The sequence below is a fragment of the Cervus elaphus genome, chromosome 17 (assembly GCF_910594005.1).
Source record: "Cervus elaphus chromosome 17, mCerEla1.1, whole genome shotgun sequence".
Lineage (NCBI taxonomy): Eukaryota > Metazoa > Chordata > Mammalia > Artiodactyla > Cervidae > Cervus > Cervus elaphus.
In genome coordinates, this window is record NC_057831.1 from 28,283,272 (window position 1) to 28,300,020 (window position 16,749).

Here is a 16,749-nt window from a genome sequence, read left to right on the forward strand (position 1 = left end):
CTGGAACTCTCTTGCTTTTTCGATGATCCAGCAGATATTGGCGATTTGATCTCTGGTTCCTCTGCCTTTTCTAAAACCAGCTTGAGCATCTGGAAGTTCTCAGTTCACATATTGCTGAAGCCTGGCTTGGAGAATTTTGAGCATTACTTTACTAGTGTGTGAGATAAGTGCAATTGTCCGGTAGTTTGAACATTCTTTGGGATTGCCTTTCTTAGGGATTGGAATGAAAACGGACCTTTTCCAGTCCTGTGGCCACTGGTGAGTTTTCCAAATTTGCTGGCATACTGAGTGCAGCACTTTCACAGCATCATATTTCAGGATTTGAAATAGCTCAACTGGAATTCCATCACATCCACTAGCTTTTTTTGTAGTGATGCATTCTAAGGTCCACTTGACTTCACATTCCAGGATGTCTGGCTCTAGGTGAGTGATCACACCATTCTGATTATCTGGGTCATGAAGATCTTTTTTGTAGTCTTCTGTGTATTCTTGCCACCTCTTCTTCATATCTTCTACTTCTGTTAGGTCCATACCATTTCTGTCCTTTATTGAGCCCATTTTTGCATGAAATGTTCCCTTGGTATCTCTAATTTTCTTGAAGTGATCTCTAGTCTTTCCAATTCTGTTGTTTTCCTCTATTTCTTTGCACTGATCACTGAGGAAGGCTTTCTTATCTCTCCTGGCCATTCTTTGGAACTCTGCATTCAAATGGGAATATCTTTCCTTTTCTCCTTTGCTTTTTGCTTCTCTTTTTTTTCACAGCTATTTGTAAGGCCTCCTCAGACAACCATTTTGCCTTTTTGCATTTCTTTTCCATGGGGATGATCTTGATCCCTGTCTCCTGTACAGTGTCACGAGCCTCCATCCATAGTTCATCAGGCTCTCTGTCTATCAGATCCAGTCCCTTAAATCTATTTCTCACTTCCACTGTATAGTCATAAGGGATTTGATTAAGGTCATACCTGAATGTTCTAGTGGTTTTCCCTACTTTCTTCAATTTAAGTCTGAATTTGGCAATACGGAGTTCATGATCTGAGCCACAGTCAGCTCCAGGTCTTGTTTATGCTGACTGTATAGAGCTTCTCCATCTTTGCCTGCAAGGAATATAATCAATCTAATTTCGGTGTTGGCCATCTGGTGATGTCCATGTGTAGAGTCTTCTCTTGTGTTGTTGGAAGAGGGTGTTTGCTATGACCAGTGAGTTCTCTTGGCAAAACTCTATTAGCCTTTGCCCTGCTTCTTTCTGTACTCCAAGGCCAAATTTGCCTGTTACTCCAGGTGTTTCTTGACTTCCTACTTTTGCATTTCAGTCCCCTATAATGCAAAGGACATCTTTTTGGGTGTTAGTTCTAAAGGTCTTGTAGGTCTTCATAGAACCGTTCAACTTCAGCTTCTTCAGCATTACTGTTTGGGGCATAGGCTTGGATTACCATGATATTGAATGGTTTGCCTTGGAAACGAACAGAGATCATTTTGTCGTTTTTGAGATTGCATCCAAGTACTGCATTTCGGACTCTTTTGTTGACTATGATGGCTACTCCATTTCTTCTAAGGGATTCCTGCCCACAGTAGTAGATATAATGGTCATCTGAGTTAAATTCACCCATTCCAGTCCATTTTAGTTCGCTGATTCCTAGAATATCGACATTCACTCTTGCCATCTCCTGTTTGACCATTTCAAATATGTAAGGTAAATACTAACAGCCTTATAAGGAGAAATTGACAGTAACAGAATAATAGTGGGGGACTTCCACATCGTACTTAAATCATTGGATAAATCATCCAGACAGAAAATCAATAAGGAAATACAGGTCTTAAGTGATGCATTAGGCCAAATGAACTTAATTGATATTTATAGAGCATTCCATATGAAAGAAGCAGAATATACATCCTTTTCAAGGGCACATGGAACATTCTCTAGGATAGATCACATGCTGGGCCAAAGCAACTCTTGGTAAATTTAAGAAAACTGAAGTCTTATCAAGCATCTTTTCTGACCACAACACTTTGAAATTAGAAATCAACTGCAAGAAAAAAATGCAAAAAGCATGAACTCATGGAGGCTAAACAATATGCCAAAAACAACCAATAGATCACCGAATAATCAAAGAGGAAATAAAAAGAATACCGAAGGACAGATGGAAATTGAGACACAATGATCTAAAACCTATGGGATGCAGCAAAAGCAGTTTTAAGACGGAAGTTTATAGTGATACAAGCTTACCCCAGGAAACAAGAAACATCTCATAGAAATAACCTAAGGAAACTAGGGAAAGAAAACCAAACAAAACCCAAAGATAGAAGGAAAGAAATCCTAAAGATCAGATAAGAAATAAATGAAATAGAAATTAAAAACAATAGAAAAGATCAATGGACAAAAAAACTGGTTCTCTGAAGAGATAAAATTGACAAACCTTTAGCCAAACAAGAAAAAAGGAGACAAGGTCCAAATCAATAGAGTTAGAAATGAAAAAGGAGAAGTTACAACTTACACCACAGAAATACAAAGGAAGAAAAAAGCTACTACAAGCAACTATATATATGCCAATAAAACGGACAACCTATAAGAATCTGTCCACTTCTTAGAAAGACACAGTCTCCCAAAACAGAACCTGGAAGAAATAGAAAACATGAGCAGACCAATCACAAGTACTTAAATTGAAACTGTGATTTAAAAATTCCAAAGATCTAAAAGTCCAGGGCCAGGTGCCTTCACAGGTGAGTTCAGTCAAACATTTCAAGATAAAATAGCATCTATACTTCTGAAAACTATTCCAAAACTTGGCAAAGGAAGGAACACTTCTAAACTCATTCTTTGAAGCCCCTATGAAAGCCAAAAAAGATACTACAAAAAAAAAAAAAAAAAGAAAATCACAGGCCAATATTTCTGATAAATATAGATGAAAAAATCCAACAAAATACTAGCAAACCAAATCCAACAATATATTGAAAGGATCATTCACCATGGTTAAGTGGGATTTATCCTAGGGATGGAAGTATTTTTCAATATTCACAAATAGATCATTATGATATACCACATTATCAAATTGAAGAATAAAAACAATATGATCATCTCAATGGATACATGAAAAGCTTTTGATAAAATTAAACATCTACTTATGACAAAATCTCTCCAGAAACTGTCCACAGAGGGAAACCACCTCAACATAATAAAGTTCATTTATGACAGACTCAAAGCTAGCATCATACTTAATGGTGAAGAAATGAAAGCATTTCCTCTAAGTCAGGAACAGACAAGGATGTCCACTCTCAGCAGTTCTATTCAATATAGTTTTAGAAGTCCTAGCCACAAGCAATAAGAGAAAAAAATACAAAGAATCCAAATTTGAAAAGAAGAAGTCAACTGTCACTGTTTGCAGATGACATAATGCTATACGCAGAAAATCCTAAAGACACTACCAGAAAACTACTAGAGCTCATTGATGAATTCAGTAAATTTGCAAGATACAAAAGTAATACATAGAAATCTGTTGCATTTCTATACACTAGCAATGAAATAGCAGAATGTAAAGTTATGGAAACAATCCCATTTACCTTTGCATCAAAAAGAATAAACCCTAGGAATGCTACTGCTGCTACTGCTAAGTCACTTCAGTCGTGTCTGACTCTTCGCGACCCCATGGACTGCAGCCTTCCAGGCTCCTCCGTCCATGGGATTTTCCAGGCAAGAGTACTGGAGTGGGGTGCCATTGCCTTCTCCAAAACCCTAGGAATACACCTACCTAAAGATACATACTCCAAACTGTAAGATGCTGATTAGAGAAATTAAAGATAACACAAGTAAATGGAAAGATATGCCATGTTTTTGGATTGGAAGAATCAATACTATTTAAAAGAAGAAAAAAAACTACCCAAGGCAATATACATATACAATCTATAGATTCAATGCAATTTGTATCAACTTACTAATGACAATCATTTACTGAACTAGAACAATTTTGTGTGTGTGTGTGTGTGTAAACACAAAAGACCCGTAATAACCAAAACAATTGCCAACACCCATTGAATCATAGAAAAAGCAAGTGAGTTCAAGAAAAACATCTACTTCTGTTTCATTGACTACCCTAAAGTCTTTGACTATGTGGATCACAGCAAACTATGGAAAATTCTTCAAGAAATGCCAATACCAGATCACCTTACCTGCCTCCTGAGAAATCTGTATGCAGGTCAAGAAACAACAGGTAAAACCAGACACAAAACAATGGACTGGTTCCACATTGGGAAAGGAGTACATCAAGGATGTATATTGTCAGCTTGCTTATCTAACTTATATGCAGAGTACATCATATGAAATGCTGGGCTGGATGAAGCCCAAGCTGGAATCAAGATTTCTGGGAGAAATATCAGTAACCTCAGATATGCAGATGACACCCCCCTTATGGCAGAAAGCAAAGAGGAAATAAAGAACCTTTTAATGAAGGTGAAAGAGGAGAGTGAAAAGCCGGCTTAAACCTCAGTATTCAAAAAACGAATATCATGGCATCTGGTCCCATCACTTCGTGGCAAATAGATGGGGAAACAATGGAAACAGTGAGATGCTTTATATTTTTGGTCTCTGAAATCACTGCAGATGGTGACAACAGCCATGAAATTAAAAGACACTTACTTGCTCCTTGGAAGAAAAGCTGTGACCAACCTAGACAGCATATTAAAAAGCAGAGACATTACTTTGCCGACAAGGGTCCATCTAGTTAAAGCTATGGTTTTTCCAGTAGTCATGAATGGATGTGAGAGTTGGACCATAAAGAAAGCTGAGTGCTGAGGAATTAACCGTGGTATTGAAGAAGACTCTTGATAGTCTATTGGACTACAAGGAGATCAAACCAGTCAATCCTAAAGGAAATCAATCCTGAATATTCATTGGAAGGACTAATGCTGAAGCTCCAATATTTTTGCCACCTGATGTGAGGTACTGACTCCTTGGAGAAGACCCTGATTATGGGAAAGATTGAGGGCAGGAGGAGTGGGGGGCAACCGAGGATGAGATGGTTGGATGGCATCACTGACTCAATGGACATGATTTTGAGCAAGCTCCAGGATTTTGGTGATGGACAGGGAATCCTGGAGTGCTGCAGTCTATGGGATTGCAAAGAGTTGAACATAACTGAGCAACTGAACTGAACTGAGCCAAAGCAAAATTTTAAAAAATGAAGACAGAGGAATGAGGCTGACTGACTGCAGACTATCCTACAAAGCTACAGTAATCAAAACAGTTTGGTTCAGGCACAAATATAGAAATCAATGGAACAGGATATAAATCCCAGAATTAAACCTATTCACATATGGTCAGTTAAGCTCAGACAAAGGAGGTAAGAATATATAATAGAGAAAGGACAGTCTCTTCAATAATTGTTCATAGGACAACTGGGCAGATGCATGTGAAACAATGGAATTAGAACGTTCTGTAACACCATATACAAAAATAAACTAAAAATGCATTAAAGACCTAAATATAAGACTGGGTACCATTAAACTGGATTTCCCCAGTGTCTCAGTGCAGGAGTCTCAGGAGATACAGCTCCAATTATTGGGTCAGGAAAATCCTCTGTAGAAAGCAATGGCAACCCACTCCAGTATTCTTGCCTGGAAAATCCATGAACAGAGGTGCCTGGTGGGCTACAGTCCATGGGGTTGAAAAGAGTCAAACACAACAAAAAGAAACAAATGGGACCTGATTAAACTTAAAAGCCTTTGCACAGCAAAAGAAACCATTAACAGAACAAAAAGACAACCTATAGACTGGGAGAAAATATTTGCAAATGATGCAACTGACAAGGGATTAATCTGTAAAATATACAAATAGCTCCTACAGCTCAATATAAAAAAACAAAGAAACAAAACAACCTAATCAAGAAATGGCATAATATCTAAAAAGACATTTCTCTAAGAAGACATACAGAAGGCACATGAAAAGATACTCAGCATCACTGTGTTTTCAGTTCAGTTCAGTCGCTCAATTGTGTCCGACTCTTTGCGACCCCGTGAATCTCAGCACGCCAGGCCTCCCTGTCCATCACTAACTCCCGGAGTTTACTCAAACTCATGTCCATCGAGTTGGTGATGCCATCCAGCCATTTCATCCTCTGTCATCCCCTTCTCCTCCTGCCCCCAATCCCTCCCAGCGTCAGGGTCTTTTCCAATGAGTCAACTCTTTGCATGAAGTGGCCAAAATATTAGAGTTTCAGCTTCAACATCAGTCCTTCCAATGAACACTCAGGACTGATCTCCTTTAGGATGGACTGGTTAGATCTCCTTGCAGTCCAAGGAACTCTCAAAAGTCTTCTCCAAAACCACAGTTCAAAAGCATCAGTTTTTCGGCGCTCAGCTTTCTTCACCGTCCGTCCAACTCTCATATCCATACATGACCACTGACTAGTACAATCACTATGGAGAACAGTGTGGAGATTCCTTAAAAAACTGGAAATAGAACTGCCATATGACCCAGTAATCCCACTCCTGGGCATACACACCGAGGAAACCAGATCTGAAAGAGACACGTGCACCCCAATGTTCATTGCAGCACTGTTTAGAATAGCCAGGACATGGAAGCAACCTAGATGCCCATCAGCAGACGAATGGATAAGGAAGCTGTGGTACATATACACCATGGATTATTACTCAGCCATTAAAAAGAATTCATTTGAATCAGTTCTAATGAGATGGATGAAACTGGAGCCCATTATACAGAGTGAAGTAAGCCAGAAAGATAAACATCAATACAGTATACTAACGCATATATAACGGGATTTAGAAAGATGGTAATGATAACCCTATATGCAAAACAGAAAAAGAGACACAGATGTACAGAACAGACTTTTGGACTCTGTGGGAGAAGGCGAGGGTGGGATATTCTGAGAGAACAGCATTGAAACATGTATATTATCTATAGTGAAACAGATCACCAGCCCAGGTTGGATGCATGAGACAAGTGCTTGGGCTGGTGCACTGGGAAGACCCAGAGGAATGGGGTGGGGCGGGAGGTGGGAGGGAGGATTGGGATGGGGAATACATGTAAATCCATGGCTGATTCATGTCAATGTATGGCAAAACCCACTACAATATTGTAAAGTAATTAGCCTCCAACTAATAAAAATAAATGAAAAAAAAAAAAAGCATACATGACCACTGGAAAAATCAAAGCCTTGACTAGGTGGACCTTTGTTGGCAAAGTAATGTCGCTACTTTTTAATATGCTTTCTAGGTTGGTCATAACTTTCCTTTCAAGGAGTAAGCGTCTTTTAATTTCATGGCTGCAATCACCATCTGCAATGATTTTGGAGCCCCCCAAAATGAAATCTGACACTGTTTCCACGCTTTCCCCATCTATTTACCATGAAGTGATGGGACCATTTGCCATGATCTTAGTTTTCTGAATGTTGAGCTTTAAGCCAACTTTTCACTCTCCTCTTTCACTTTCATCAAGAGACTTTTTAGTTCCTCTTCACTTTCTGCCATAAAGGTTGGTGTCATCTGCATATCTGAGGTAACTGATATTTCTCCCAGCAATCTTGATTCTAGCTTGTGCTTAGAGAAATGCAAATCAAAATTACAATGAGTTATCATCTCATGGGTCAGAATGGTTAACATCAAAAAGTCTACAAATAATAAGTGATTGAGAGGATGTGGAGGGAAAAGAACTGTTGTTGGGATGTACACTGGTGTATCCAGTATGGAGCACAGCACGGAGTTTCCTTATGAAAATAAAAATATAACTTTCATATGATACTGAAATCCCACTCCTGGGCATACACTTAGAAAAAAAATCCATAATTTGTAAAGACACATGCACCCCAATATTCTTTGCAGCACTATTTACAATATCCAAGCCATTGAATCTATCTAAGTGTCCATTGACAGATGAATGGATAATGAAGATACCACTTATATGTTGAATCTAAAAAAAATGATACAAAGGAACTTATAAAACATAGAGAGACTCACAGTTAGTAAAGAGGAGCGGAGGAGGAATTAATTAGAAATTAAAATATGCATTTTTCTCTATATAACATAGATAACCAACAAGGACCGTACTGTATATCACAGGGAACTATACTTTATATCTTATTATATAATGGAAGAGAATGTTAGAAAAGAATATATATATAACTGATTTATTCTATTGTACAGCTGAAACTAATACAACATTGTAAAATCAACTATATTTCAATGAAAATTAAAAAATAAAAATTCAAAAATTTTAAAAACATCTACTGACTCCAGTATTTTACCCTCAATGACACTGCACCAGTTTGATCATCTCTAGATTGAGAATGAAAAAATTTCAACTTCCTGAAGTGAATATTTTTACTTGGAAATCAGTTCAGGATAGGGGATAGGAAGCCCGAATCATCCCTTTAAATCTCCTTCAGTCCGTTCTCATCACTATTATATCTGCCTGTACTTCTTTGAAACTTTCAGCATAAAAATGTTCTATCCCTGTTTTTCCTTAACATAGAGTTTTTCCCAATCATATATTTCCTTGGCCATTTCAATGGGAATTTGAATAGGAGGAACACTTGATGCCAACTGTAGAGAAAAACAAACCAACAAAAATACATAGATGGAAAGTAATTTATATTTTATTTAATTTATAAATTTACACATATCTAGATTTATCTCATAATCATTCCCAAGTGTTATTACAGAAGCTCACTCATTTTTTCTAATACTAACAACTCCAAATATGGATTTTATTCTTTCTAAATTTTATGGCACATTTTACTCTCAGTTATGCCCCCTTATTCTCACCAATAGGGTAATTTCTCTTGTCTTTAAATAGTTTCAAATATCCTCTGTTAAACAAAAAATAAAAACAGAAGTTATAAGCCAGTATTTCCAGACTCTTTATGTATCTCTGGTTCATTTTCTTCTATCTTTGACAATAAGTTCTTGAAAAAGTTTCTCATTACTGCTGTACTTTCTTCTCCTTGGTTTCCTCCATTATGGCTTATATTCACTTTAATTTACCTCAACTAAATTAATTAGTGTGCTTCATTTCTTTCAAAGTGAAGAATGTTTTTCATCCACTTACTATTAGACTTCTCAGCCATGTTGAAATCTTGGTGTACTCTCTCCTCTTGGCTTTGCTGACATACCACTCTCTGCTATTCCTCCTACCTCTCTACCTGCCCCATTTCTGTATTTCATGACTTCTTTCCCCATATATGGCCCTGAATTTGGTTCCATAAATTTTACCTTGGGTTTTTCTCTTGTCCTGTAATTTCTCCATAGCCTATTCACAGGCAATATCTGCATTATTTTCATCTTTAACCCATTCTTCTCCGCTGAGCCTCAGACTATACACTCTTCCCTGGTTCTAGAAGATAATTTTGAACCTGAAAAACTTCCTCCTGAGTTATTCTCATTTAAGGAATAAATAAAAATAAATAATTCACATTTAAATCAGTGATACATGATTCTTTCAGTAGTTAGATAAATGTACATATGCTATTCAATGTTTTAATAATAAAACCATTAATGAAAAATACAGTAATAAATGATCTTTCTAAAAAACAACCAGAAAATCATCTCTCACCCTCTTTTTAATAAACCTCAATGGTCTCTAATCACTTTTATTATAAAGACTCCTTAACTCGGCCTGTTTATCCTCAAAGCAACATCTCTTATGATATGTTCCTTTATTCCACTCCAAGCCCACTAATCTTCTTTTAGTTACTAGAGCATGTTTCAGAGTCTTTGTTTATATCTCTCAGCCTGGAGTACATCCTTCCATCCCCCATCACCATTGCATAGCTGAGTTCTATCCTTTCTTCAGATTTCAGTTCAATCATCATTTCTTTGATGAAGCCTCTGATTGCCCTTCCTTGGTCCAATCTTCCGATTTGTCTTTATGTACCTCTTAAGAGTTCTTATCACTCTTTGATTTATATTTATTTTATAATTATCTGATTATTGGTAGTGGATTTCACAAGGCCTGATATTTTGTCCTATTTCTTGAAAATTTTATCATTAGACTCTATATTAGTACCTGGTATGTTGTAAGCACTTCATATCCACTTGTGGAATAAATAAGAGGAAGGGGGAATAAATAGTATTTACCCAGTTTTCCTTTTTTAAATCATAAAAATTTTGGATTAGGACTATAGCTTTGGAAGTAATTCTATAAACATTCAGTTCAGTTCAGTTTCTCAGTCGTGTCCAACTCTTTGTGAACCCATGGAATGCAGCACGCCAGACTTCGCTGTCCATCACCAGCTCCCAAAGCCTGTTCAAACTCATGTCCATCAAGTTGGTAGTGCCATACAACCATCTCATCCTCCATTGTCCCCTTCTCCTCAAGCCTTCAATCTTTCCCAGCATTAGGGTCTTTTCCAATGAGTCAGGTCTTCACATCAGGTGGCCAAAGCATTGGAGTTTCAGCTTCACCATCAGTTCTTCCAATGAATATTAAGGGCAGATTTCCTTTAGGATTGACTGGTTTGATCTCCTTGCTGTCAAAGGGACCCTCAATAGTCTTCTCCAACACTATAGTTCAAAAGAATTAATTCTTCGGCACAAACATTGGTTCATTGTTATTTCCATTTTGTAAATAAGTTCATTTATATCATTTTTCTTAGATTCCACTTATAAGTAATATATGATATTTCTTTTTTTCTGACTTATTTCACTTAGTATGATAATCTCCATCCATGTTGCTGAAAATGCAAATTTCATTCCTTTTTATAGATGAGTAGTATTACATTGTATATATATTTCACATCTTCTTTATCTATTCCTGTGTTGATTGATGCTTTGGATGCTTCTATATTTTGGCTATTGTAAACAACATTACTATGAACATAGCAGTACATGCATCTTTGCAAATTAGTGTTCATTTTCTTCAGATATATACTCAGGAGTGGAATTGCTAGATCATCAGTTCAGTTCAGTCGCTCAGTTGTGTCCGACTCTTTGCAACTCCATGAATCACAGCACACCAGGCCTCCCTGTCCATCACCAAATCCCAGAGTCCACCCAAACCCATGTCCATTGAGTCAGTGATGCCATCCAGCCATCTCATCCTCTGTCATCTCCTTCTCCTCCTGCCCCCAATACTTCCCAGCATTAGGGTCTTTTCTAGTGAGTCAACTCTTCGCACGAGGTGGCCAAAGTACTGGGGTTTCAGCTTCAGCATCAGTCCTTCCAATGAACGCCCAGGACTGATCTCCTTTAGGATGGACTGGTTGGATCTTCTTGCAGCCTAAGGGCCTCTCAAGAGTCTTCTCCAACACCACAGTTCAAAAGCATCAATTCTTCGGAGCTCAGCTTTCTTCACCGTCCAACTCTCACATCCATACATTACCACTGGAAAAACCATAGCCTTGACTAGATGGACCTTTGTTGGCAAAGTAATGTCTCAACTTTTAAATATGCTAAGTTGGTCATAACTTTCCTTCCAAGGAGTAAGCGTCTTTTAATTTCATGGCTGCAATCACCATCTGCAATGATTTTGGAGCCCAAAAAAATGAAGTCTGACACTGTTTCCACTATTTCCCATCTATTTGTCATGAAGTGATGGGACCAGATGCCATGATCTTGGTTTTCTGAATGTTGAGCTTTAAGTCAACTTTTTGACTCTCCTCTTTCACTTTCATCAAGAGGCTCTTTAGTTCCTCTTCACTTTCTACCGTAAAGGTGGTGTTGTCTGCATATCTGAGGTTTTGATATTTCTCCTAGCAATCTTGATTCCAGCTTGTGCTTCTTCCAGCCCAGTGTTTCTCATGATGGTACTCTGCATATAATTTAAATAAGCAGGGTGACAATATACAGCCTTGACGTATTCCTTTTCCTATTTGGAACCAGCCTGTGGTTCCATGTCCAGTTCTAACTGTTGCTTTCTGACCTGTATACAGGTTTCTCAAGAGGCAGGTCAGGTGGTCTGGTATTCCCATCTCTTTCAGAATTTTCCACAGTTTATTGTGGTCCACACAGTTGAAGGCTTTGGCATAGTCAATAAAGCAGAAATAGATGTTTTTCTGGAACTGTCTTGCTTTTTTGATGATCCAGCAGATATTGGCAATTTGATCTCTGGTTCCTCTGTCTTTTCTAAAACCTGCTTGAACATTGGAAGTTCATGGTTCATATATTGCTGAAGCCTGGCTTGGAGAATTTTGAGCATTACTTTACTAGTGTGTGAGATGAATGCAATTGTGCAGTAGTTCGAGCATTGCCTTTCTTTGTGATTGGAATGAAAAACGACCTTTTCCAGTCCTGTGGCCACTGCTGAGTTTTCCAAATTTGCTGGCATATTGAGTGCAGCACTTTCACAGCATCATCTTTCAGGATTTGAAATAGCTCAACTGGAATTCCATCACCTCCACTAGCTTAGTTTGTAGTGATACTTTCTAAGTCCCACTTGACTTCACATTCCAGGATGTCTGGCTCCAGGTGAGTGATCACACCATTGTGATTATCTGGATCGTGAAGATCTTTTTGTATAGTTCTTCTGTGTATTCTTGCCACCTCTTTGCTAGATCATACAGTAGTTCTAATTTTAGTTTTTTGAACCTCTCTACTGTTCTTCTCAGTGGCTTTTCCAATTTACATTCCCACCTATGCTTTCTAGGGTTCCCTTTTCACCACATCCTGGCCAAATTTTGGTATTTGTAGACTTTTTGATGATAGCCATTCTGACAGGCATGAGGTGATATCTTGTTGTTTTGATTTACATTTCTCTGATGATTAACAATCTTGAGCACTTTTTCATGTTTCTGTTAGCTATCTGTGTGTCTTCTATGGAGAAATGTCTGTTCAGGTCTCCTGTCCACTTTTTGATTTTTTTTTTAATACTGAGTTATGTGAGCTGTCTGTATATTTTGAATATTAATTGCTTTTTGGTTGCATCATTTTCAAATATTTTCTCCCTTTTCATAGGTTGTCTTTTCATTTTGTTGATAGTTTCTTTTGTTGTGCAATAGCTTTTAAATTTCATTTGGTCCCACTTGTTCACTTTTGCTTTTGTTTCCTTTGCGTTAAGAGACAAATCCAAAAAATATATTGCCATGACTTAGACATGTTCTGCCTATGTTTTCTTCTAGGAGTTTTCTAGCACCCCGACTTACATTCAGGTCTTTAATATACTTTGAGTTTATTTTTTATATGGTATTAGAGAGTGTTCTAATTTCATTCTTTTACATGTAGCTGTCCTGTTTTCCCAGTACCATATTGAAGAGACTGACTTTCCCTCATTGTATATTCTTACTTCCTTTGTCATAGATTGACCATCAGTGCATGGGTTTATTTCTGGGCTCTCTGTTCTGTTTAACTGATTGTTGTGTCTTTTTTTGTGCCAGTATCATACTGTTTTGATTACTATAGCTCTGTAGTATAGCCAGAAGTCAGAGAACATGATAAATGCAGCTTTTTTTTTTTTCTTCCTTCCAATATATCTTGGCTATTCAGGGTCTTTTGTAGTTCAGAACAAATTTTAGGATTGTTCTTTCTAGTCTGTGAAAAATGTCAGGGGTATTTTGATAGAGATTGCATTAAATATGTAAATTGCTTTCAGTAGTATAGACATTTTAACAATAGTGCCCTGTGCCTAGTTGCTCAGTCATGTCCAACTCATTCTGACCCCAAGAACAGTAGCCCACCAGGCTCCTCTGTCCATGGGATTTCCCAGGAAGAATACTAGAATGGGTTGCCATTTCCTCCTCCAGGGGATCTTCCAGACCCAGAGATCGAACCTGCATCTCCTATGTCTCCTGCATTGCAGGAGGATTCTTTACCTGCTGAGCCATCAGAGGTTATTATTCTAATCCATTTACACAAGATAGTTTTCTGTCTCTTTATATCAGAATATTTATTTTTGGTAATGATGCAAATGTTCAGTTTTTGGGAGGACACTATATAAGTAATAATAATAATACTTGATACATAATGGTGTTGATGTGCCAGATTTGATGTGCTTTAAACATTTTAATTAATTTAGTCCTCAAAACAATATTGTAAAATAGGTATTATTTTATCATCTTCATCTACCAAATGTCAAAACCAAAGAGTAAGTTAAGTAAGTTGATTGAAAGTGAAAGTGTTAGTCGCTCAGTCATGTCTGACTCCTTATGACCCCATGGAGTATGGCCTACCAGGCTCCTCTGTCCATGGAATTCTCCAGGCAAGAATATTTGAGTGGGTTGCCATTCCCTTCTCCAGGGAATCTTCCCAACCCAGGGATTGAAACTGGGTCTCTTGCAGTGCAGGCACATTCTTTATCATCTGAGCCACCAGGGAAGCCCATAAGTTGCTTAAGGACACAAATAAAGCAGTTATCAAGGCTGGATTGATAGATAGTCCATGCTTTTAACTGCTGAGTTATACTGCGTCTCAAGAACAAAGACTAGTTTACATACTTTAATTCAATTAATATAACCATAAAGTTTGTATAAAGTATATAACACTTTCTCTATTTGAAAAATGAGGAAATCAATGTTCAAAAAGGGGAAATAACCTTCCAAATGCCACAGATATTATAAGTGTACAAGTCCAAAATTTCACTGAGATCTGTTAAATACCCTTTCTTTATGAAACCAGTTCTAAACCTGTAATTATCATCCTATCTATCACATGTAGACAGTGAGAAATACAGTATTTGCAAAAATTATTTACTTATTAATTACTCATCCCAATACCCAACTTCTTTGTATACCTAAGTTATACAATGTTCCTGGCAGGGTCATTTTAGAAATATATATATATATATATATAAAAGGATATGTGTTGATAAGGTTATGGTAGAACTGGTACCAGTCACATGAAAGTGAAAGTGTTAGTCACTCAGTTGTGTCCAACTTTTTGCAACCCCATGGACTGTAGCTCACCAGGCTCCTCTGTCCATGGAATTCTCCAAGTAATAATGCTAGAGTGGGTTGCCATTTCCTTCTCCAGGGTTTCTTCCCAACCCAGGGATCAAACCTGGGTCTCCCACATTGCAGGCAGATTCTTTACTGCCTGAGCCAGCAGTGAAGCCCTGCCAGTCCCATCTGAGGTACTCAGTATATATTGGTTGAGTGAAATTCCATAATTTTGTTTATCAGTCATCTCCTTTTAGCAAGAGATTCAGTGGACATTCCTCATAGCAGTTGAAAATGAGACACTAGGGGGTTTATTTAATTTTTAGTTTATGAGTTGTTTCAAATTTTTGTCTTTCTCAGTGTTTTCATTGGAATGTAAATGCTGAATGTAAGTAATTGAGCTTTTGTTACTAGATGTTTACAGTATGAAAGATAGTTTTGGGCAGATGATAAAAATTTAGTTAATATTTAATGAAAGGATAAGGTTGAGAGAAGACATCTGAGAAACCAACACCTACTTTCATTGGAAGCAAAACCTGTTTTCAGAATAAAATTATGTGATATTTGTTGTTGTTGTTCAGTCCCTCAGTCATGTCTGACTCTTTGTGATCCCATGGACTGCAGCACACTAGGCGTCCCTGTCCTTGACCATCTCCCAGAGCTTGCTCAAACTCATGTCCATTGAGTCGGTGATGCCATCCAACTATCTTGTCCTCTGTTGTTTCCTTCTCCTCCTGCCTTCAGTCTTTCCCAGAATCAGGGTCTTTTCCAATGAGTTTGCTCTTCACATCTGGTGGCCAAAGTATCGGAGCTTCAGCTTCAGCATCAGTCCTTCCAATGAACATTCAGGTTGATTTCCTTTAGAATTGACTGATTTGATCCCCTTGCAATGTAAGGGACTGTCAGGAGCCTTCTCCAACACAACAGTTTGAAAGCATTAACTCTTTGGCGCTCAGCCTTCTTTATGGCCCAACTCTCACATCCACACATGACTACTGGAAAAACTATAGCTTTAACTAGATGGACCTTTGTTGGCAAAGTAGTGTCTCTTCTTTTTAATACACTGTCTAGGTTTGTCGTAGCTTTTCTTTCAAGGAGCAAGTGTCTTTTAATTTCATGGGTGCAGTCCCCATCCACAGTGATTTTGGAGCCCAAGAAAATTAAGTCTGTCAGTTTCCATTGTTTCCCCATCTATATGCCATGAAATGATGGGACTAGATGACATGATCTTAGTTTTTGGAAGTTGTGTTTTAAGCCAGCTTTATGTGATATTAATATATGCAAAAACCTATCTATTTCTTATTAAAAAAATGGCTACGATTTCATCCAAGATTTTGGTCTCTTGCAAATATATATGATTTTTGGCAAAACTATTAAATATACTTTAGTCTACCTCATGACTAGTAACTTTACACTTTAACATACATTCATAGATATTAACCCTAAAAACCTAAATTGTATTCCAAAATTATTATATCCCCAAATTCCTTTTTAGTGTAAGATATTAATAAATAGTGTAAGTATGTTACAAAAGTTATTTCCATTAATGAATACATTGTCCATTTTTATAAAATAATAATTTTTTCAAATTATTATGAGTAGTGTAATTATTGTGTTTATGAATAATATAATTAAGACATGTTATTCTTTTGTTTGACTACCCATAGCTCAGTCCATTTTTAAGACATTCTGTTCTGAAAAGAACATTTAATGTCACTCTACCAAATCCTTCTCCAATTAAGATAGAAGATGCTGCAGTTATGCTACAAAAAAACAAACAAAAATGTCCGGGAAGCCAAGCAGGGCCTTCTGAATGGTAAGTATGCTTGCTTGTCTCACTGAATACCACTGTATGGCTGGTACATTTTTACAATCCATAATTTAACTGTCATACAGACTCTCTGGGTGAGACTTTTTGTCGTCTTCAAAGCAATATATT

At 37.4% G+C, this 16,749-nt stretch overlaps 1 protein-coding gene across 4 annotated transcripts in view; it reads left to right on the forward strand.

Annotated features, from left to right (window-relative positions):
* Nucleotides 1-16,749, forward strand: part of STPG2 (sperm tail PG-rich repeat containing 2) — a 619,397-nt gene that overhangs the window by 570,089 nt on the left and 32,559 nt on the right. For 2 of the 4 annotated variants that reach the window (XM_043871449.1, XM_043871452.1), the window contains one exon: nt 16,478-16,626. The exons of the other annotated variants lie outside the window; for them this stretch is intronic. In XM_043871449.1, the coding sequence (XP_043727384.1) occupies nt 16,478-16,626 (149 nt within the window). The remainder of the gene's footprint in view (nt 1-16,477; nt 16,627-16,749) is intronic. 4 annotated transcript variants of the gene reach the window in all.